At 33.0% G+C, this 23,507-nt stretch overlaps 1 protein-coding gene across 1 annotated transcript in view; it reads right to left on the bottom strand.

Moving 5' to 3' along the window:
* The window catches only part of LOC134689676 (uncharacterized), a 70,105-nt gene that overhangs the window by 4,704 nt on the left and 41,894 nt on the right, over positions 1-23,507 (bottom strand). Inside the window, exons 6-8 of the mRNA XM_063549642.1 lie at positions 23,134-23,458; positions 18,628-18,846; positions 17,602-17,755 (exon numbers count right to left, since the gene is read on the bottom strand). Of these exons, the coding sequence (XP_063405712.1) occupies positions 17,602-17,755; positions 18,628-18,846; positions 23,134-23,458 (698 nt within the window). The remainder of the gene's footprint in view (positions 1-17,601; positions 17,756-18,627; positions 18,847-23,133; positions 23,459-23,507) is intronic.

The following is a 23,507-nucleotide window of genomic DNA, read 5'->3' as shown; positions in this document are numbered from 1 at the left end:
GTAGGTGGCTTGTTGCAAGGCAAAATTTCTGCCCCTATCCAATATACCGTCATTTTCAAGTGCAGTCCAATTTTCCCCGACCAACATCCGGATGGCCTCTATTACAAGACCTACCTAGTTTATTTATTGTTAACTTGTTCTCGTCATGAATATGCATGAAAATGCCACTGGACGCTAAGCAACCAACAACCAATCAATTAGTTTATTTTCGATTTATGAGTTTGACTATCCCTTTGATATATTTCGTCCCTTTTTTATGTTGTCTAGATTCGTGTGCACATTCATCTATACTTCTTTTTATGATATATGATGTTGTTTGCAATTTGATGATAGTATCTAGAAAAATTGTAAAGTGTTCCGCGGAACCCTGTGTTTTGCGTACGATTGCTGCTGTCAGTGTCGAAATGTAATGTTGACTTAGAGTCCATGTACAGAATAAAAAGAAAATTTTTAGATGCTTTTTCTTATTCTTGGAGAGTATCTCATATCTAAGTTTGATAACAATACATGAAGGTTTATAAATTGATCTTGTCAAAGAATCACCCAAGTCTGTCTTTATAAGTTAACCATTTAGTCAATCTTTCAGAAAAATACTGAAAATGAAAATTGATTTTAAAACTTCGCATCAGACACTTAGGAGACAACTGTATTGTATTTTAAGCTTGGCTTTCGTAAAACGTAGATTTTACTGTCGCGAATTGAGTTTACCTAGCGACGCGGAGCGGAGATTGGTAAACGGATATTTGCGACAGTAAAATCAAGTTTTACGAAAGCCAAGCTTAAAATACAATACAGTTATCTCCATTCTAATGCCACATATTAAAATAAATGTCATTTGATAAATATTTTGGCTTAAAAATGGCATAAATGAAAATGGCTTTCTTAGTTACGGACTGGTGGAATCTAACCCCTAAAAGTATTTGTCAACGTCCAATTAAAATTATCGTTACAAACTAACTGTATTAGAATATCTTTTAATCATGAAAAACAGTTTCTGAAAGTTTTATAAAATTCTATTAAGTATTTGATGCGTACCAAACTGTAACCCCAAATTGAATATTCTTGTTGTCTGTGAAATACGGTAAAATGCAAATACATATTTACGAAATTTTGCTCTAGATACTGTATTTTGGTCATAAATAATCTTCTGCCAAAATTTCAAAAAATCAACAAAGATTTGATGGATGTAAAACTTTAAATCTCAGACTGAATCTTAATGGGAACTGTAATAAAAATAATAAGTTTATCTATCAGTAAAATACGGGCTCTCAGAAAACAACGTTGCTCAACTAATTATACTTTGGTGTTGAAAATCATGGAAAAATAGATTCAAATATTAACAGATACACTTTATCACTACGATGAAGTAACAACACTTAGTCTTGGCATTGTCAGTTTATTTTCGATTTATGATTTTGACTGTCCCTCTGGTATCTTTCATCTCTCTTTAAGTCAAATCCTCATAAGGAACATTTGTGTCATTTTCAGGCTGATTCTATTCAATAGTTCTCTACAAGAATTTCAAATGTAAAAAGTTTACGACGACGACTAACGCCAAGTGTACTGGAAAAGCCCACTTTGTCCTTTGAGTCAGGCAAGCTAAAAAAAACAAAACCAAACGAACACAAATATCTTTAAAATTTTGCTCTTTATACTCTAGTTTGGTCATAAACTAGCGTCTAGCCAAATTTGAATGAAGGTTTGACAAAGTTATTGATGTCTCAAAAAATTTAAACACAGACTTAACCCCTAGTTGATTACGCCGACGCCGATTACAGAATCTTGGATCGCTATGTCTTACTTTCACGAAATAAATTTTGCAGGCTCGACAAAAATGTATAACGGTAGTCATCACACATTACACTGTTCTTTCCTCTTTTTTTTGTTTCAACAACATTTATTTGGATGAAGAACCAAAATTAAATGCAAAGAACTTAAACACCAAGCCATGAATATTCTCTTGGTATATTTTCCTATGTTTTAAGAGCATTTACTGTTGTTGATGAATTGAATAGACGGACAGAGCTAAAAGAATACACTGACTGATGGACGAACAATCAAACATAACAATTTACTAATTGGATTTTTGTTGACATCCGTTGGCAAATATAACATGCATGAGTTTTTGAATGTAAGGTAAAAATGAACTATACTGAAACCTGAGTAAAATTTCTAGTGTGCTTGTACACGAGGTAAAATAGGGACGAAAGATACCAGAGGGACAGTCAAACTCATAAATCGAAAATAAACTGACAAAGCCATGGCTAAAAATAAAAAAGACAAACAGACAAACTATAGTACACATGACACAACATAGACAACTAAAGAATAAGCAACACAAACCCCAACAAAAACAAGGGGTGATCTCAGGTGTTCCGTGAGGGTAAGCAAATCCTGCTCCACATGTGGAATCCGTCGTGCTGCTGATGTAATAACAAATCCGGTAAATAGTCTAATTCGGTAGGTCACATTCACATATTATTTGTGAAACGGTTATTCCATAACAGTCAATCAACTGGTGATTGAGTCCGTAAAATTTACGAAGGGATGATTTTACCATTTGGACCTCTTGCTTTAATAGTTTCCTTGTGAGCAGCTTATCAAGAAAATCATGATAGAAACGGCACGGGAATATCTTATCAATTGAGATATCTATCTAGTATGCAGGTGCTACTGGAATGTTGCTACTTAGAAATTGGAAGTTCACAATTGGAAAGCTGTTATCATATCACTTTTGTCGTAAAGTTTTGTTTTCAACAGACCCTCATTGTCAATTTCTAGATGTAAGTCAAGATATGAGGCCGACTTAACTGTATCTGTAGTATCTTTTATCTCTAGTTCGATCTGTCATCACGAAATTTCATAAAAAGAATTGCCATCATTAGTTGGCATGGAAGTCTAAATTAAGAATGATAGAATTTGTTCATACTTTGCCAAAATGTTGTATGTATTGATATGTGTTCGAAATATATTAAAAATGAAAGGTCACCGCGCATTTTCTCAAGCTACAGGCTGTGACAAAATAGCACATTTTGTATAAAATACATAGGATAAAACCTCATTATATGATTAGAACCTAAACTTAATGATAGTATTGTAAAATATAGTACGAGAATATAGTTTTTTTTTTAAAAAGGCTTAAGATTAATTAAAGAAAAGATCCGGTCACCTTACATTTTTTCTGGCTAAAATACAAAATAAGGAAACTCGATATAGATTCCTTCACGAAATGCATCCTTTCAGAGTTACCTCCCCTTAACATTTCAATTTAAAAACATTAAAAAGCAAGCAAAAATAATCTACACTTGTGAAACTATTTTTAATTCATAAGTCAAAATGTTATAAATGTGTTTTTATAAATGAAAATTCACATTAGTTATCTCCATCCCTGGATCATACTTTGTTAATGGAATGTTGCTACTTAGAAATTGGAAGTTCACAATTGGAAAGCTGTTATCATATCACTTTTGTCGTAAAGTTTTGTTTTCAACAGACCCTCATTACCAATTTCTAAATGTAAGTCAAGATATGAGGCCGACTTAACTGTATCTGTAGTATCTTTTATCTCTAGTTCGATCTGTCATCACGAAATTTCATAAAAAGAATTGTCATCATTAGTTGGTATGGAAGTCTAAATTAAGAATGATAGAATTTGTTCATACTTTGCCAAAATGTTGCATGTATTGATATGTGTTCGAAATATATTAAAAATGAAAGGTCACCGCGCATTTTCTCAAGCTACAGGCTGTGACAAAATAGCACATTTTGTATAAAATACATAGGATAAAACCTCATTATATGATTAGTACATAAACTTAATGATAGTATTGTAAAATATAGTACGAGAATATAGTTTTTTTTTTAAAAAGGCTTAAGATTAATTAAAGAAAAGATCCGGTCACCTTACATTTTTTCTGGCTAAAATACAAAATAAGGAAACTCGATATAGATTCCTTCACGAAATGCATCCTTTCAGAGTTACCTACCCTTAACATTTCAATTTAAAAACATTAAAAAGCAAGCAAAAATAATCTACACTTGTGAAACTATTTTTAATTCATAAGTCAAAATGTTATAAATGTGTTTTTATAAATGAAAATTCACATTAGTTATCTCCATCCCTGGATCATACTTTGTTAATGGAATGTTGCTACTTAGAAATTGGAAGTTCACAATTGGAAAGCTGTTATCATATCACTTTTGTCGTAAAGTTTTGTTTTCAACAGACCCTCATTACCAATTTCTAAATGTAAGTCAAGATATGAGGCCGACTTAACTGTATCTGTAGTATCTTTTATCTCTAGTTCGATCTGTCATCACGAAATTTCATAAAAAGAATTGTCATCATTAGTTGGTATGGAAGTCTAAATTAAGAATGATAGAATTTGTTCATACTTTGCCAAAATGTTGTATGTATTGATATGTGTTCGAAATATATTAAAAATGAAAGGTCACGGCGTATTTTCTCAAGCTACAGGCTGTGACAAAATAGCATATTTTGTATAAAATACATAGGATAAAACCTCATTATATGATTAGTACCTAAACTTAATGATAGTATTGTAAAATATAGTACGAGAATATAGTGTTTTTTTTAAAAAGGCTTAAGATTAATTAAAGAAAAGATCCGGTCACCTTACATTTTTTCTGGCTAAAATACAAAATAAGGAAACTCGATATAGATTCCTTCACGAAATGCATCCTTTCAGAGTTACCTCCCCTTAACATTTCAATTTAAAAACATTAAAACGCAAGCAAAAATAATCTACACTTGTGAAACTATTTTTAATTCATAAGTCAAAATGTTATAAATGTGTTTTTATAAATGAAAATTCACATTAGTTATCTCCATCCCTGGATCATACTTTGTTAATGGAATGTTGCTACTTAGAAATTGGAAGTTCACAATTGGAAAGCTGTTATCATATCACTTTTGTCGTAAAGTTTTGTTTTCAACAGACCCTCATTACCAATTTCTAAATGTAAGTCAAGATATGAGGCCGACTTAACTGTATCTGTAGTATCTTTTATCTCTAGTTCGATCTGTCATCACGAAATTTCATAAAAAGAATTGTCATCATTAGTTGGTATGGAAGTCTAAATTAAGAATGATAGAATTTGTTCATACTTTGCCAAAATGTTGTATGTATTGATATGTGTTCGAAATATATTAAAAATGAAAGGTCACGGCGCATTTTCTCAAGCTACAGGCTGTGACAAAATAGCATATTTTGTATAAAATACATAGGATAAAACCTCATTATATGATTAGAACCTAAACTTAATGATAGTATTGTAAAATATAGTACGAGAAGATAGTCTTTTAAAAAGGCTTAAGATTAATTAAAGAAAAGATACGGTCACCTTACATTTTTTCTGGCTAAAATACAAAATAAGAAAACTCGATATAGATTCCTTCACGAAATGCACCCTTTCAGAGTTACCTCCCCTTAAAATTTCAATTTAAAAACATTTAAAAGCAAGCAAAAATAATCTACACTTGTGAAACTATTTTTAATTCATAAGTTAAAATGTTATAAATGTGTTTTTATAAATGAAAATTCACATTAGTTATCTCCATCCCTGGATCATACTTTGTTAACTTGATCGAAAATTACGACCTAAGGTTCTCTGTTGTTTACAATCCAAGATGGCGAAAGACCCCATACTACCTTAATAATGTGTTATATTCGTTTTTTTGTTTTTATGAATATTACTTTTACTGTTTAGTTTCTTTAATACATATGACGTGGCTCTTTACTTCCCCCATTATGTTATTGTTCTATGATAATTTAAGTGTTATTTTTTTTCATTTTTGCTGGTGTGCTTTGTCTATATGCCTTTTTGTACTTCTTTGATACATATGACGTGGCTGTGTAATTGTGTTATAGTGCTATGAATATATTTTGTATTTTTGTCTTTAATTTTTGCTAAAATGGTTTGTCTATATGCTTTTTTGTGCTTCTTTTAACATATTTTTTGTTTCCATCGTGATTCAGATTTTAACACATTATTGACTGATGCACCCCAGTTTTCGACATTTTTACCTAACATGTCTGTTTGTTTTGTGCGCACATCGTTGTCAACATAATGGAATTTGATGCGACTGAATTTTCCTTGTAGTTCAGTTTTTTTGTAATTTTATTATTTTCTGACTCCGAGATTTCCAGTATTTCTCTCATTCCAAAAAGTGCATTTAAGTTGAAGCAACAAATGCCAACTTTCAATTTGTTGGTTTGCGCGATAGAGAACACACCCACAGTTGTATTATATTTGAGTCGAGCACAAGGCAGTCGAGGCGGTTGTTTGCAAATGCAGATATCCCTAAAAGTAAAAGAAAAATAACAAAAAATGTCGAACTATAAGAAGAATCCAAAACAGAGAGCTTTTGTCAAATGGCAAAATCAAAAGCCCAAACCGTTTTTGTCATATTCTTCACAAGCCAATCAGAACAATTTGTTACATCCGAAAGAATTATGAAACAAGATTTAAGTAATATGTTTCTGACAGGCGTTTCCTTTTTTTTACATTCACTTTGCAGCTTTAATATTTAGATATATATTTAAATATACTTTTTCACATGCACACGTATAAAAATTACGGTTTTTATCCAACGCAATCATAGGTTTGAACGTAGTTTTTAATTTAGACTTGTTCATATTTTTGGCTTATATCATATTTTCCCTCTGGTTTATATGATTCGTTCATCCTATATTGACTCTTTAAATTCAAGAGTCTATCAAAAATTGAGGGTAAAGTATATGGCCTTCCAAATACCATTTCGATCCCTAACATCACTGAAGAGACATTTATTGTCGAAATCCGGATCTGGTGTACAAAAGCAAAATATTGACACCTGATGTTTGTTGCATAACATCTTGGCCACAAGTTTATATTTTTAGCTCACCTGGCCAGAAGGGCCAAGTGAGCTTTTCTCACCACTTGGCGTCCGTCGTCCGTCGTCCGTCGTCGTCCGGCGTCGTCCGGCGTCGTCGTCGTCGTCGTTAACAATTTACAGTTTGAACTTCTTCTAGAGAACCACTGAATGGAATGGAACCAAACATGGCATGAATGTTCCTTATGAGGTGCTGACCAAGTGTTGTTACTTTGTAGCCTATCCATCATCCAAGATGGCCGCCAGCGGGGGACTTAGTTTAACAGGACCCTATGGGAAATGCATACAAATGACTTCTTTTAGAGAACCACTGAATGGAATGAAACCAAACATGGCATGAATGTTCCTTATGAGGTGCTGACCAATTGTTGTTACTTTGTTGCCGATCCATCATCCAAGATGGCCGCCAGCCGGGGACTTAGTTTGACATAGGACCCTATGGGAAATGCATACAAATGACTTCTTTCAGAGAACCACTGAATTGAATGAAATCAAACATGGCATGAATGTTCCTAATGTGGTGCTGACCAAGTGTTGTTACTTTGTAGCCGATCCATCATCCAAAATGGCCGCCAGCAGGGGACTTAGTTTAACATATGACCCTATGGGAAATGCATACAAATTACTTCTTCTAGAGAACCACTAAATGGAATGTAACAAAACATAGCATGAATGTTCCTTATGGAGTGCTGACCAAGTGTTGTTACTTTGTAGCCGATCCATTATCCAAGATGGCCACCAGCGGGGGACTTAGTTTAACATAGGACCCTATTGGAAATGCATACAAATGACTTCTTTTAGTGAACCACTGAATGGTATGAAACCAAACATGGCATGAATGTTCCTTATGTGGTGCTGACCATGTGTTGTTAATTTGTAGCCGATCCATCATCCAAGATGGCCGCCAGCGTGGGACTTAGTTTAACATAGGACCCTATGTGAAATGCATACAAATGACTTCTTTTAGAGAACCACTGAATTGAATGAAATCAAACATGGCATGAATGTTCCTAATGTGGTGCTGACCAAGTGTTGTTACTTTGTAGCCGATCCATTATCCAAGATGGACGCCAGCGGGGGACTAAGTTTAACATAGGACCCTATGGGAAATGCATACAAATGACTTCTTTCAGAGAACCACTGAGTGGAATAAAACCAAACATGGCATGAATGTTCCTTATGAGGTGCTGATCAAGTGTTGTTACTTTGTAGCCGATCCATCATCCAAGATGGCTGCCAGCAGGGGGACTTAGTTTAACATAGAACCCTATGGAAAATATATACAAATGTCTTCTCTTAGAGAACCACTGAATGTAATGAAACCAAACATGGCATGAATGTTCCTTATGAGGTGCTGACCAAGTGTTGTTACTTTGTAGCCAATCCATCATCCATGATGGCCGCCAGCGGGGGACTTAGTTTAACATAGGACCCATAGGAAATATATACAAATGTCTTCTTTTAGAGAACCACTGAATGGAATGAAACCAAACATGGCATGAATGTTCCTTATGAGGTGCTGATTAAGTGTTGTTACTTTGTAGCCGGTCTTACATCCAAGATGGCCGCCAACAGTGGGACTTTTGAATGAAATCAAACATAGCCTGAATGTTCCTTTCCTTATTTTAGCCAAATTTTTTAATTTTTAATATGATTGCAAAAACCCAAGTAGAATCAGGTGAGCGATACAGGCTCTTGAGAGCCTCTAGTTTTGTTTAGTATTAAATGTAAATAAAGATTTTTGTTTAAATAAACTTTTTCACTTTTTTTGGTCTTTTGGAAAATGTTGTTTGTGCTGTATTTAGACCCTTCTACAACGAAATTTGTTTTCCATGCACATGTATAAAAATTGCGGTTTTTATCCAACGCAATCATAGGTTTGAACGTAGTTTTCAATTTAGACTTGTTTATATTTTTTCGTTTGGGCATGTATCATATTTTCCCTCCGGTTTATATGATCCGTTCATCCTATATTGACTGTTAAAATTCAAGAGTCTATCTAAAATTGAGGGTAAATTCTATGGCCTTCCAAATACCGTTTCGATCCCTAACATCACTGAAGAGACATTTTTGTCGAAATCCGGATCTGGTGTACAAAAGCAAAATATTGACACCTTATGTTGTGGCATAACATCTTGGCCACAAGTTTATATTTTTCTGTTTAGTATTAAATTTAAATTAAGATCCTTTTTGTTACATCTTGTGATCAATTTTATTTGGCAATCGCCAAAGGCAGTCAGCAGGGTTAAAGCACATCAGTTGTTCGACCTGTTAATCAGATGCGTTTTGCTTAAATATACTTTTTCACTTTTTTGGTCTTTTGGAAAATGTTGTTTGTGCTGTTTTTAGACCCTTCTACAACGAAAATTGTTTTACATGCACACGTATAAAAATTGCGGTTTTTATCCATTGCAATCATAGGTTTGAACGTAGAGTTCAATTTAGACTTCTTTATATTTTTTCGTTTGGGCATGTATCATATTTTCCCTCCGGTTTATATGATCCGTTCATCCTATATTGACTGTTAAAATTCAAGAGTCTATCTAAAATTGAGGGTAAATTATATGGCCTTCGAAATACCGTTTCGATCGTTACATCACTGAAGAGACATTTATTTTTCATCTTTTATATAAGCTTTGGATTTTACATATTTTGGCCACAATCATCACTGAAGAGACATGTATTGTCGAAATGCGCATCTGGTGCAGAAAAATTGGTACCGTTAATGTTATTATTATTGTCGAAATCCGGATCTGGTGTACAAAAAAGATATTGACACCTTATGTTTGTGGCATAACATCTTGGCCACAAGTTTATATTATTCTGTTTAGTATTAAATTTGAATTAAGATCCATTTGTTACATCTTGTGATCAATTTTATTTGGCAATCGCCAATGGCAGTCAGCAGGGTTAAAGAATATCAGTTGTTCGACCTGTTTGTCAAATGCGTTTTGTTTAAATATACTTTTTCACTTTTTTTGTCTTTTGGAATTTTTTTTTGCTGTATTTAGACCCTTTTCCAACGAATTTTGTTTTACAATGCACACGTATAAAAATTGCGGTTTTTATCTTACGCAATCATAGGTTTGAACGTAGTTTTCAATTTAGACTTGTTTATATTTTTTCGTTTGGGCTTGTATCATGTTTTCCCTCCGGTTTGTTTGATCCGTTTATCATATATTGACTCTTATAATTCAAGAGTCTATCTAAAATTGAGGGTAAATTATATGGCCTTCTAAATACCGTTTCGATCCCTAACATCACTGAAGAGACATTTATTGTCGATATCCGGATCTGGTGTACAAAAAAGATATTGATACCTTATATTGTGGCATAATATCTTGGCCACACGTTTATATTTTTTTGTTTAGTATTAAATGTAAATTAAGATCCATTTTGTTACATCTTGTAACCAGTTTTAATAGGCAATCGCCAATGGCAGTCAGCAGGGTTAAAGAACATCAGTGACCTGTTAGTCAAATGCATTTTTTGTTTAAATAAACTTTTTCACTTTTTTTGGTCTTTTGGAAAATGTTGTTTGTGCTGTTTTTAGACCCTTCTACAACGAAAATTGTTTTACATGCACACGTATAAAAATTGCGGTTTTTATCCATTGCAATCATAGGTTTGAACGTAGAGTTCAATTTAGACTTCTTTATATTTTTTCGTTTGGGCATGTATCATATTTTCCCTCCGGTTTATATGATCCGTTCATCCTATATTGACTGTTAAAATTCAAGAGTCTATCTAAAATTGAGGGTAAATTATATGGCCTTCGAAATACCGTTTCGATCGTTACATCACTGAAGAGACATTTATTTTTCATCTTTTATATAAGCTTTGGATTTTACATATTTTGGCCACAATCATCACTGAAGAGACATGTATTGTCGAAATGCGCATCTGGTGCAGAAAAATTGGTACCGTTAATGTTATTATTATTGTCGAAATCCGGATCTGGTGTACAAAAAAGATATTGACACCTTATGTTTGTGGCATAACATCTTGGCCACAAGTTTATATTATTCTGTTTAGTATTAAATTTGAATTAAGATCCATTTGTTACATCTTGTGATCAATTTTATTTGGCAATCGCCAATGGCAGTCAGCAGGGTTAAAGAATATCAGTTGTTCGACCTGTTTGTCAAATGCGTTTTGTTTAAATATACTTTTTCACTTTTTTTGTCTTTTGGAATTTTTTTTTGCTGTATTTAGACCCTTTTCCAACGAATTTTGTTTTACAATGCACACGTATAAAAATTGCGGTTTTTATCTTACGCAATCATAGGTTTGAACGTAGTTTTCAATTTAGACTTGTTTATATTTTTTCGTTTGGGCTTGTATCATGTTTTCCCTCCGGTTTGTTTGATCCGTTTATCATATATTGACTCTTATAATTCAAGAGTCTATCTAAAATTGAGGGTAAATTATATGGCCTTCTAAATACCGTTTCGATCCCTAACATCACTGAAGAGACATTTATTGTCGATATCCGGATCTGGTGTACAAAAAAGATATTGATACCTTATATTGTGGCATAATATCTTGGCCACACGTTTATATTTTTTTGTTTAGTATTAAATGTAAATTAAGATCCATTTTGTTACATCTTGTAACCAGTTTTAATAGGCAATCGCCAATGGCAGTCAGCAGGGTTAAAGAACATCAGTGACCTGTTAGTCAAATGCATTTTTTGTTTAAATAAACTTTTTCACTTTTTTTGGTCTTTTGGAAAATGTTGTTTGTGCTGTTCTTAGACCCTTTTACAACGAAATTTGTTTTACATGCACACGTATAAAAATTGCGGTTTTTATCCAACGCAATCATAGGTTTGAACGAAGTTTATAATTTAGACTTGTTTATATTTGCTCCTTTGGGCTTATATCATATTTTCCCTCCGGTTAATATGGTCCGTTCATCCTATATTGACTCTTTAAATTCAAGAGTCTATCTAAAATTGAGGGTAAATGATATGGCCTTCCAAATACCGTATCGATCCCTAACATCACTGAAGAGACATTTATTGTCGAAATCCGGATCTGGTGTACAAAAGCAAAATATTGACACCTGATGTTTGTTGCATAACATCTTGGCCACAAGTTTATATTTTTCTGATTAGTATACAATTCATATTAAGATCCATTTTGTTACATCTTGTGATCAATTTTATTTGGCAATCGCAAATTGCAGTCAGCAGGGTTAAAGAACATCAGTTTTTCGACCTGTTAGTCAAATGCGTTTTGCTTAAATCTACTTTTTCATTTTTTTTGGTCTTTTTTGGAAAATGTTGTTTGTGCTGTATTTAGACCCTTCTACAACGAAATTTGTTTTACATGCACACGTATAAAAATTGAGGTTTTTATCCAACGCAATCATAGGTTTGAACGTAGTTTTCAATTTAGACTTGTTTATATTTTTTCGTTTGGGCTTGTATCATATTTTCCCTCCGGTTTTTATGATCCGTTCATATTGACTCTTAAAATTCAAGATATATAAAAAAAAAAAAAAATGTGGTATGATTGCCAATGAGACAACTGTCCACAGACGACAAAAATGACACAGACATTAACAACTATTGGTCACCGTACGGCCTTCAACAATGAGCTAAGCCCATATTTCATAGTCAGCTAAAAAAGGCCCAGATAAGAGTCTATCTAAAATTGAGGGTAAATTATATGACCTTCCAAATACCGTTTCGATCCCTAACATCCCTGAAGAGACATTTATTGTCGAAATCCGGATCTGGTGTACAAAAAAGATATTGACACCTTATGTTTGTGGCATAACATCTTGGCCACAGGTTTATATTTTTCTGTTTAGTTATACATTTGAATTAAGATCCATTTTGTTACATCTTGTGATCAATTTTATTTGTCAATCGCCAATGGCATTCAGCACGGTTAAAGAACATGAGTTGTTCGACCTGTTAGTCAAATATTTTTTGTTTAAATATACTTTTCAGTTTTTTTGGTCTTTTGAAAAATGTTGTTTGTGCCGTTTTTAGACCCTTCTACAACGAAATTCTTTTTACATGCACACGTATAAAAATTGCGGTTTTTATCCAACGCAATTTAGACTTGTTTATATTTTTTCGTTTGGGCTTGTGTCAAATTTTCCCTCCGGTTTATATGATCCGTTCTTCCTATATTGACTCTTTAAATTCAAGAGTCAATCTAAAATTGAGGGTAAAGTATATGGCCTTCCAAATGCCGTTTTGATCCCTAACATCACTGAAGAGACTAGCGGGATGACTGCAGTGCAGGCGATTTGGTGTCACGAAAGCTCAGTAGCATGGGTTCGAATCCCGGCGAGGGAAGAACAAAAAATTTGCGAAAGCAAGTTTACAGATCTTACATTGTTGGGTTGATGTTTAGACTAGTTGTATATATAAATATATATATATTTTTTTGTTTGGGCTTTGTATCATATTTTCCCTCCGGTTTATATGATCCGTTCATCCTATATTGACTCTTTAAATTCAAGAGTTTATCTAAATATTAGTGTACTTTTTTCTAGAAATGAGGATACTCTTAATATGGCCTTCCAAATACCGTTTCGATCCCTAACATCACTGAAGAGACATTTATTGTCGAAATCCGGATCTGGTGTACTAAAATATATTGACACCGTATGTTTGTGTCATAACATCGCGGCCACAAGTTTAAAAAGTTTTTCTGTTTAGTATTAAATTTATTTTAAGATTTGTTACATCTTGTGATCAATCGCCAATGGCAGTCAGCAGGGTTAAAGAACATCAGTTGTTCGACCTGTTAGTCAAATGCGTTTTGTCTAAATAGACTTTTTCACTTTTTTGTTTTTTTGGAAAATGTTGTTTGTGCTGTTTTTAGACCCTTCTACAACGAAATTTGTTTAACATGCACACGTATAAAAATTGCAGTTTTTATCCAACGCAATCATAGGTTTGAACGTAGTTTTCAATTTAGACTTGTTGATATTTTTTTGTTTGGGCTTTGTTTCATATTTTCCCTCCGGGTTATATGATCCGTTCATCCTATATTGACTCTTTAAATTCAAGAGTTTATCTAAAAATTAGGGTACTTTTTTCTAGAAATGAGGATACTCTTAATATGGCCTTCCAAATACCGTTTCGATCCCTAACATCACTGAAGAGACATTTATTGTCGAAATCCGGATCTGGTGTACTAAAATATATTGACACCGTATGTTTGTGGCATAACATCGCGGCCACAAGTTTAAAAAGTTTTTCTGTTTAGTATTAAATTTATTTTAAGATTTGTTACATCTTGTGATCAATTTTATTTGGCAATCGCCAATGGCAGTCATCAGGGTTAAAGAACATCAGTTATCATATATATATATATAAACGAGTCTAAATTGAAAACTACGTTCAAACCTATGATTGCTTTGGATAAAAACCGCAATTTTTATACGTGTGCATGTCAAACAAATTTCGTTGTAGAAGGGTCTAAAAACAGCACAAACAACATTTTCCAAAAGACCAACAAAGTGAAAAAGTATATTTAAACAAAACGCATTTGACTAACAGGTCGAACAACTGATGTTCTTTAACCCTGCTGACTGCCATTGGCGACTGCCAAATAAAATTGATCACAAGATGTAACAAACTGGCCGGATCTTAATAAAAATTTAATACGTCACAGAAATTTTTTTTTGTTAACTTGTGGCCACGATGTTGCGCCACAAACATTTGGTGTCAATATTTCTTTAGTACACCAGATCTCGATTTCGACAATATATGTCTCTTCAGTGATGTTAGGGATCGAAACGGTATTTGGAAGGCCATATAATTTACTCTAAATTTAAGATTGACTCTTGAATTTAAGAGTCAATATAGGATGAACGGATCATATAAACCGGAGGGAAAATATGATACATGCCCAAACAAAAAATATATATAAACGAGTCTAAATTGAAAACTACGTTCAAACCTATGATTGCTTCGGATAAAAACCGCAATTTTTATACGTGTGCATGTCAAACAAATTTCGTTGTAGAAGGGTCTAAAAACAGCACAAACAACATTTTCCAAAAGACCAACAAAGTGAAAAAGTATATTTAAACAAAACGCATTTGACTAACAGGTCGAACAACTGATGTTCTTTAACCCTGCTGACTGCCATTGGCGACTGCCAAATAAAATTGATCACAAGATGTAACAAACTGGCCGGATCTTAATAAAAATTTAATACGTCACAGAATTTTTTTTTTGTTAACTTGTGGCCACGATGTTGCGCCACAAACATTTGGTGTCAATATTTCTTTAGTACACCAGATCTCGATTTCGACAATATATGTCTCTTCAGTGATGTTAGGGATCGAAACGGTATTTGGAAGGCCATATAATTTACTCTAAATTTAAGATTGACTCTTGAATTTAAGAGTCAATATAGGATGAACGGATCATATAAACCGGAGGGAAAATATGATACATGCCCAAACAAAAAATATATATAAACGAGTCTAAATTGAAAACTACGTTCAAACCTATGATTGCTTTGGATAAAAACCGCAATTTTTATACGTGTGCATGTCAAACAAATTTCGTTGTAGAAGGGTCTAAAAACAGCACAAACAACATTTTCCAAAAGACCAACAAAGTGAAAAAGTATATTTAAACAAAACGCATTTATATATATATATATATATATATATATATATAAGTGCCTATAAATAGCAGCACATGACATACAAATCTATGGGAGTGTGGATTAATCAGTACATAGATTAATTCAATTACACAAATAAAATTATAGATTGCCTAACAATGTAATTTTAACACACTATTTAATATGTAAATATAAGAATGTTTAAAATATTTACAAAATGATGAAAATAAACGCAATATTTCGCTAGACCAACTAGCTTTATCAAGCGTGCATCTATCCAGGTGAAATCGGATGTAGATGATAAGAAACTTTTGCAGCTCAATGTATATGTTGAACTTAGCTGCCTTGAAAATAAGAAAAATTTTTAAGAAAATTTTGCAGCTCAATGTCTATGTTAAATTTGGATTGAGCTGCCTTAAAAATAAAAAAATAAATAATTTTTTGCAGCTCCATGTATATGTTGCTCTTGGATTTAGCTGCCTTCAAAATACATAATTGGAAGTTGAAATTAGCAACGTCCAGTGGCCGATATTACGGGATAAAAAGGACGATGCTTTGTTTTTAAATTATTCTTTATCTTTCCTGTATCTTTTCTCGTCTTTTTCGTTAAGACCATCAGGTTCTAAAGTGTGGAGTTGGTGGATCCAAAAGTTTTCTCTTCTCCTTCTCGCCGTGGTGTCCCACTCGGTGTTGACTTCTATAATTTGAAAAGTGACATTTTCAAAAGGATGTTTCGTAGAACGAAGATGTCTTGTGAGAGGACAGTTTTTGTTGGTTTTGTACGATGAACGATGGTTATTAAGCCGAATATTAAATTTGTCCATTGTTTCTCCCACATACTGAATGCCACAAGTGTCACATGTTAATATATAAATTGAGTTCTCCGTTTTGCAGTTGGAATTTGAGTAGATGGTATAATTTTGTTTAGTAACGGAGCTGATGAAAGAACTGCTTGTATTGGCAGCTTTACAACACAAACAATTCCTTCGACCACATTGTTTGTAGCAACCGGGCGATGGAGTAGGCTGCTTTACTAATACAGAAGTCACTAATTTGTCACGGATTGACTGGTGACTGGTCATGGCCTTCAGAAGACCTAAAAACATCCGTGACAAATTAGTGACTTCTGTATTAGTAAAGCAGCCTACTCCATCGCCCGGTTGCTACAAACAATGTGGTCGAAGGAATTGTTTGTGTTGTAAAGCTGCCAATACAAGCAGTTCTTTCATCAGCTCCGTTACTAAACAAAATTATACCATCTACTCAAATTCCAACTGCAAAACGGAGAACTCAATTTATATATTAACATGTGACACTTGTGGCATTCAGTATGTGGGAGAAACAATGGACAAATTTAATATTCGGCTTAATAACCATCGTTCATCGTACAAAACCAACAAAAACTGTCCTCTCACAAGACATCTTCGTTCTACGAAACATCCTTTTGAAAATGTCACTTTCCAAATTATAGAAGTCAACACCGAGTGGGACACCACGGCGAGAAGGAGAAGAGAAAACTTTTGGATCCACCAACTCCACACTTTAGAACCTGATGGTCTTAACGAAAAAGACGAGAAAAGATACAGGAAAGATAAAGAATAATTTAAAAACAAAGCATCGTCCTTTTTATCCCGTAATATCGGCCACTGGACGTTGCTAATTTCAACTTCCAATTATGTATTTTGAAGGCAGCTAAATCCAAGAGCAACATATACATGGAGCTGCAAAAAATTATTTATTTTTTTATTTTTAAGGCAGCTCAATCCAAATTTAACATAGACATTGAGCTGCAAAATTTTCTTAAAAATTTTTCTTATTTTCAAGGCAGCTAAGTTCAACATATACATTGAGCTGCAAAAGTTTCTTATCATCTACATCCGATTTCACCTGGATAGATGCACGCTTGATAAAGCTAGTTGGTCTAGCGAAATATTGCGTTTATTTTCATCATTTTGTAAATATTTTAAACATTCTTATATTTACATATTAAATAGTGTGTTAAAATTACATTGTTAGGCAATCTATATATATATATATAGATATATATGCTAAAGTATCTACACTAATAGATGCATGATTATAACATTTTTAACAAACCTCCTAGATCTACCACTACATATTTAGTGTTTTTTTTTGATCCGCCAAAAACGGGAATGTTTGAATTCTTTTCCAATATTGCTTGCGCATTGCAAAAGATGGTAGCTGCCTCTGGTTCCAAAGCTATCATCAAATCTTTGCTATATATACCCGCCTACAATAACAATATTGTAAGTAGCTAAAAGTAAGAGCGTTATGATTTTTTTTAGTGTGTTTTATTCTCAATTTCAGGTCAGATTAGTTAGTTAGGAATCCACAGAAGAGAACAAATATAAACTACATTGTATTGATTTTGAGATAATAAATCTATAACCTTACAAAATTCATATTTATTTGAGGAAAGTATATTTAATGTGTATTGTCGTTTGCTCGAACAATAATTTCAAGATCTTGTTCATCAGATTAAGCTAAATTTAGAATGTGGCATAACAAGCATTTCAAACTTTTGTGGTTATGTGTCTATCAATTTCTAAATAAAAGTACACACCAGGTTTTACAGTCAAAAGTCAAATTTGGTTATCCTGTTTGAATTGTTAAAAAGTAGTCATTTAAGGACCAATTATAGCTTGTTATTTGATGTGAGACAAGACGTCATGTTGAAGGCCGTACTTTGACATATAATGGTTTACTGTTTATATATTGTGACTTGAATGGTGAGTTGTCTCATTGGTACTTATATCATCTTCTTATATATAATATTTAGATTTTTCTATTTTTCCTTTTTGATGTGAACTTGAGAAAAATTCCTAAGTTGGTAACGAAAACTCAAATACAGGAGTAATGCTGAACAGAAAACGAGCATTTGACCGAAAATTTTGGAGGCATTTATAGATTATCGTCTATAAACTCACGGAACAATGATCGGACAATGAATGAACGGATTAAGTACGCAGAATAGACAATACACCATCAATGTAAATGAAGAGAAATGGTCAGTCAGAATGTTTATAAGGTCAGTAGTAACTGACAACTTTAGTGTATTGGTATGTTGACCTCTGCTTCATTTAATATATAAGTTATCGGTACCTGCTCTGCAGCTTTCTGGATGAATAGTTTATCTTGGTCGTTCCACATGACTGGAACAGTCAGGACGTACTTTATGTCTTTTATTTCCATCCACTTGTAAATCCTCTTTACATGTTTAATTGCTTCGAATTTCAAATATTTGATTGCAGAGGAAAAAATATCTATTGCCTTCATTTGCAAACCATTTTGGTCTTCAATTGTCGAATTAACATTCAACGTCTGAAAAACAGATATGCGTTGTAAGAAACCCGAAGGCCTGTATTGTACATAACTATGTAAACCTTAACAACGATATTATACACAAAAAATATTTTTCATTCATCCTCTTAGCACAAGGCTTATAAATTCAACAATAGAAAACTAAGCATTTATACATTCCGTTTACCCGGTCGTAACAAAAATCTAAGTGCGCTTTCGACTTTTCGATTTTTCAAATTGTTTGAGTCGCCGTTCAATGAAAAACATTGATATTATAAAAAGACTTTTTTTCATATATGTCAATCGTAACAAAGAACAAAATGTATCCTCAAATCTATAAAATGTGAAAAAATAAAAAATAAAAATTATCTAGAAAAATAAAAACATTGTCTTCTTCGCTGCTTCAATTACATTATGCATTATTTTTAAAATTCATGAATTAAATGACAACACAAAATAATGTTAAAGACAATAACAATCAAAACCAAGAAGTAAACAAAGACTTACACAACCAAAGGACATTTACATCAACAGTTAAAACTATTTAAATTATATACCAGACATTGTGTGTACATTAATTAGGCTGTTAGTCTTCTCGTTTGAATTGTTTTACATTTGTCATTTCGGATCCTTTTATAGTTGACTATATGCGATAAGGGATTTGTTCATTTCAGAAGTCCATACAGTGACCTATAGTTGTTAATTTCTGTATCAGTTGGTCTTTTTGGAGAGTTGTCTCATTGGCAATCAAACCACATGTTCTTTTTTTATATTGTAACGATCTTTGTCGTTGGCATTGCCTGTTCAAAGTTAGAATCTTATAGGAGTATATGGTTTTCAAGAAAATGATTATTGACATGCACAGTTACGATTGCATTCTGTTTACTTTGTACCTTAAATTCTCTGTTGATTAATTTCAAATTATTAACCAACTTCTATCACCTATAACTGCCTATATCACATGTCTGTTTTTGTAAAACCTTTGATCGTAAAGATCCTCAATTATTCAAGAAGTTATATATATATATATATATATATATTAGCTTTCCTGATTAAACGAAATCATTAAAAAGGCTGCAATTATTTCAATTATTTAGTTTTAAAAAATTCTTGCAATTCTCGATATTTTTATTTGAACAGGATTTTTCTAAATTTTTCAAATTGCTAAATTGATAGTACCAAAAGGACACCAATCACTATTTCACAACACCAGTTAAACAAATTTGCAAAATTATTACAACCTGAGTTTTACTGTGCGTATTGCTGTGTGTTTCTTGATCATACATTAGCTAGAGATATATGGGGAGGTTGAGACAAAACATGTTTAACCCCGCAATATTTTTCGCCGGTCCAAAGTCAGGAGCCTCTGTCCTTTGTTTGTATTATGTGTGTGTTTTTTATTGTAGTTTATTTATCTAGATGTAGGAAGATGTGGTATGAGTGCCAATGAGACAACTATCCATCCGAATTACAATTGTGTGTTTAAAAGTTCATTTTCACTGAACTAGTACATGTTTGGTTTAGGAGCCAGTTTAAGCCCGCCTTTGGGTTAGGGATTTTCCCGCTGTGTTGAAAACCCATTGGTTGACTTCGGTTGTGATCTGCTCTTTAGTCGGGTTGTTGTCTCTATGACCAATTTACCATATCCTTCTCAATTTTATATAAAGGAAGAACTGAGTACACGTTGCAGATTTGTGAGAATTCGCACTTTCATACTGCTAGTTCAAAGCCAATAAGAACTTATAATATATTAAATTATGGAATGTGTGTCCGAGCTAGAACTTCTCTAAGTGCCACTCCACCAATTACTCCCTCCAATTTAGAACGTATGTGAAAGTAGGCCTTCTCGGATAAAAAATAGAGCATTTGATGTCACTTTTTACTTAAACTAACCAACAAATTGACAGAAATGAAACTTTTGGTGAAAGAGAAATATATTAAGACCATTTTGAGCTAAAATTTACTTGTTTATGAGTTTGCATTCAAAATTGAGGATTAATGCACTCCATAGTATACTTATTTAAGATTTCCAGAAAACCAGGGGTTATTTTTAGTGGCACCTCTATTCGGAAGACCTTTTCTTTTTTATATGATTTTAAACATCTGTTGAAAATTGGCATGTAGAAAGATGATACATGTACAATTCCGGATATACCTGGTTTCTAAGAAGTCAAACTTAAGGTAAAATATTTAGAAAGCTGTGAAAATTGCAAAATTTGGTTGAACAGATAGGGACTTTTAATAGGTGGTATGACACCTCTAGTTCATTACTTTAGGAATATTTATCAAAAATTTTGTTATAAAAAAAACCCTATCAATCAGTACACATCCAACATCCAATGGATTTGGTAGAAACACGAAATCAACAGTCAGAGTAAAACTTGACCTTGTGCAATGCTAGACTACAGGTATTGACAGACTGTGAATATGTATGCAAAAATAATATCTAGTTTAATGTTAATTTACTGATAAAACAAATCAATAGTAATTCCAATAAAATCAATATTCGAAGATCCAATAATAATAACTAGGTTCCCTTTTTGAATATGTTTATTCAAAGAATCGATAAGTTTACCTGGATATATAATTTCTTTATGTCCGTGCACGGTTAATATAACAACGTCTTCGTAAAATGAGGATGTGCTATCCTGTTAAGAATAAGATTTCTACAGATACCGTCTAACTTCCATACGAAATCTTTGTAAGTCTGGAAGATTCTATTGACGGTTTTAAGTAACTTGTGGTAACGATATCCCTGACTAAATACTTTACAAGTAATACACAGACTACCTTCATTTTATAGAAATCCGTAACCTTACAACAAAAACTGGCATAGCGAACGAGGTGTTGTAAATAAACAACGGAAGCTGGTGTCACAGGAACATCACCGACGAAAAAGAAAAGTAAGCAAAAGAGAACGAAATTTTTTTCCTTTTGTTATTAATTTTAGTGTAACCCCAATTTGAATACCTATGGCGGTTTCTTAAAAGTATAAAAAAAACGTCCATACCAAATGGTAGATGTGCTACACATTATTCTCATCAAATGTATTCAGAAACTCAGAATGGTGTTTCAATGTTGGCGATTTTTTGGGAGATTACTCTTCCTCGTAAACTTCTAATTTTGATATCAAAGGTGATGTATATAATATAACATGCATGTATATAGTTACAACTAAGTTTCTTCTTCGGTCAAATATATATAGGGAGCAATAATGATAATTGTGGTTTAATTTGTCATTCTTTTGAATTAACTTCTATAAGTCACTGTACGGCCTTCAACAATGAGCAAAGCCCATACCGCAAAGTCAGCTATTAAAGGCTCCGAAATGACAAATGTAAAACAATTTAAACGAGAATATTTACGGTCTTATTTATGTACAAAATATGAACTAAAACAAATATGTAAAACATCAACAAACGACATGTTTGATATATATGATATATGAATAAAGAACTGAAACAACAAGTGAAACTGCGAGCTACTGCTCACTGATGATACCTCCGCCGCAAGTGGATAATATTAATAGTGTAAAAATATGCAAGTGTTCGGTAAACAGGAAGTTGTCGAGTGATGAATCTGAAAACGCATCACACGGTATAGCTGACTTATATAAATCTTGAAACCAAATTTCAGAAATCCTTGTATTGTAGTTCCTGAGAAAAATGTGACGAAAATTTTCAACTTGGCTATCATGTGTAAAATCATACAAGTGTTCGGTAAACAGGAAGTTGTCAAGTCATCAATCGGAAAACGCATCACACTGTATAGCTGACTTAGATAACCCCTGAATCCAAATTTCAGAAATCCTTGTATTATAGTTCCTGAGAAAAATACGACGAAAATTATTCATGGGACGGACGGACTGACGGAAGAACAGACAGAGGTAAAACAGTATACCTCCCTTTTTTAAAGCGGGGGTATAAAAAGAAATCGAATTAAAACATGCATTACTAAATATAACGGTGACACATTTTTGTTAATTATTTGAAAAAAGGCATTTGAATAGTGGTGCACATTATAACAAATGATGCTCTGCAGCCTGATGAAAATGGAAAATGTTGTTTGGGGAAATACAGTCATACATCTTTAAACTTGATATGTATAATATGTTTTTGTGGTGTTTTCAAACATATCAGTTGAAAAACAAAATATCTTAAGAAGCAAAACTGATCTTCATAATATATTATATGCCTTTTGTAAAAAGGGAACCATAACAAAATCACTCTATTTACCACTTATTAATAGACACCATCACTATTTTGCAATTGAAAATGATTAAATTATCCTTGATGAATTTTTAATTACCTGTGGATGCAGCATCATCTTAAATCGATCAAAGTAATGATACTCATATTTAGAATCACTGTGTTCGTCATCGTCATCGTCATCAGAATCAGAGTCATCTGCCTCCACTGACCATAAATATGTATCTTCGGCTTCATGTCCAAAAGCTACAAACTGTTTATCTTTGTCGAGAAGAACAGACGTCGGAGTTTTCATTGAACGAACCTCCTTATGATACCACTCGCACGTGTAAATACAGTCGGATTTATGTTTACTTGAAAAAGCATAGCCTGAATAAGTTGTTCCAATATCAATTGCCACCACACACAAACTCTGTGTTTCAAAACTGTAAAACACATTGTTAATTTAATATATGAATGCAATGACATTGGTTG

This window comes from Mytilus trossulus, chromosome 11 (assembly GCF_036588685.1).
Source record: "Mytilus trossulus isolate FHL-02 chromosome 11, PNRI_Mtr1.1.1.hap1, whole genome shotgun sequence".
Lineage (NCBI taxonomy): Eukaryota > Metazoa > Mollusca > Bivalvia > Mytilida > Mytilidae > Mytilus > Mytilus trossulus.
This window is presented reverse-complemented; position numbering and strand designations above follow the sequence as displayed.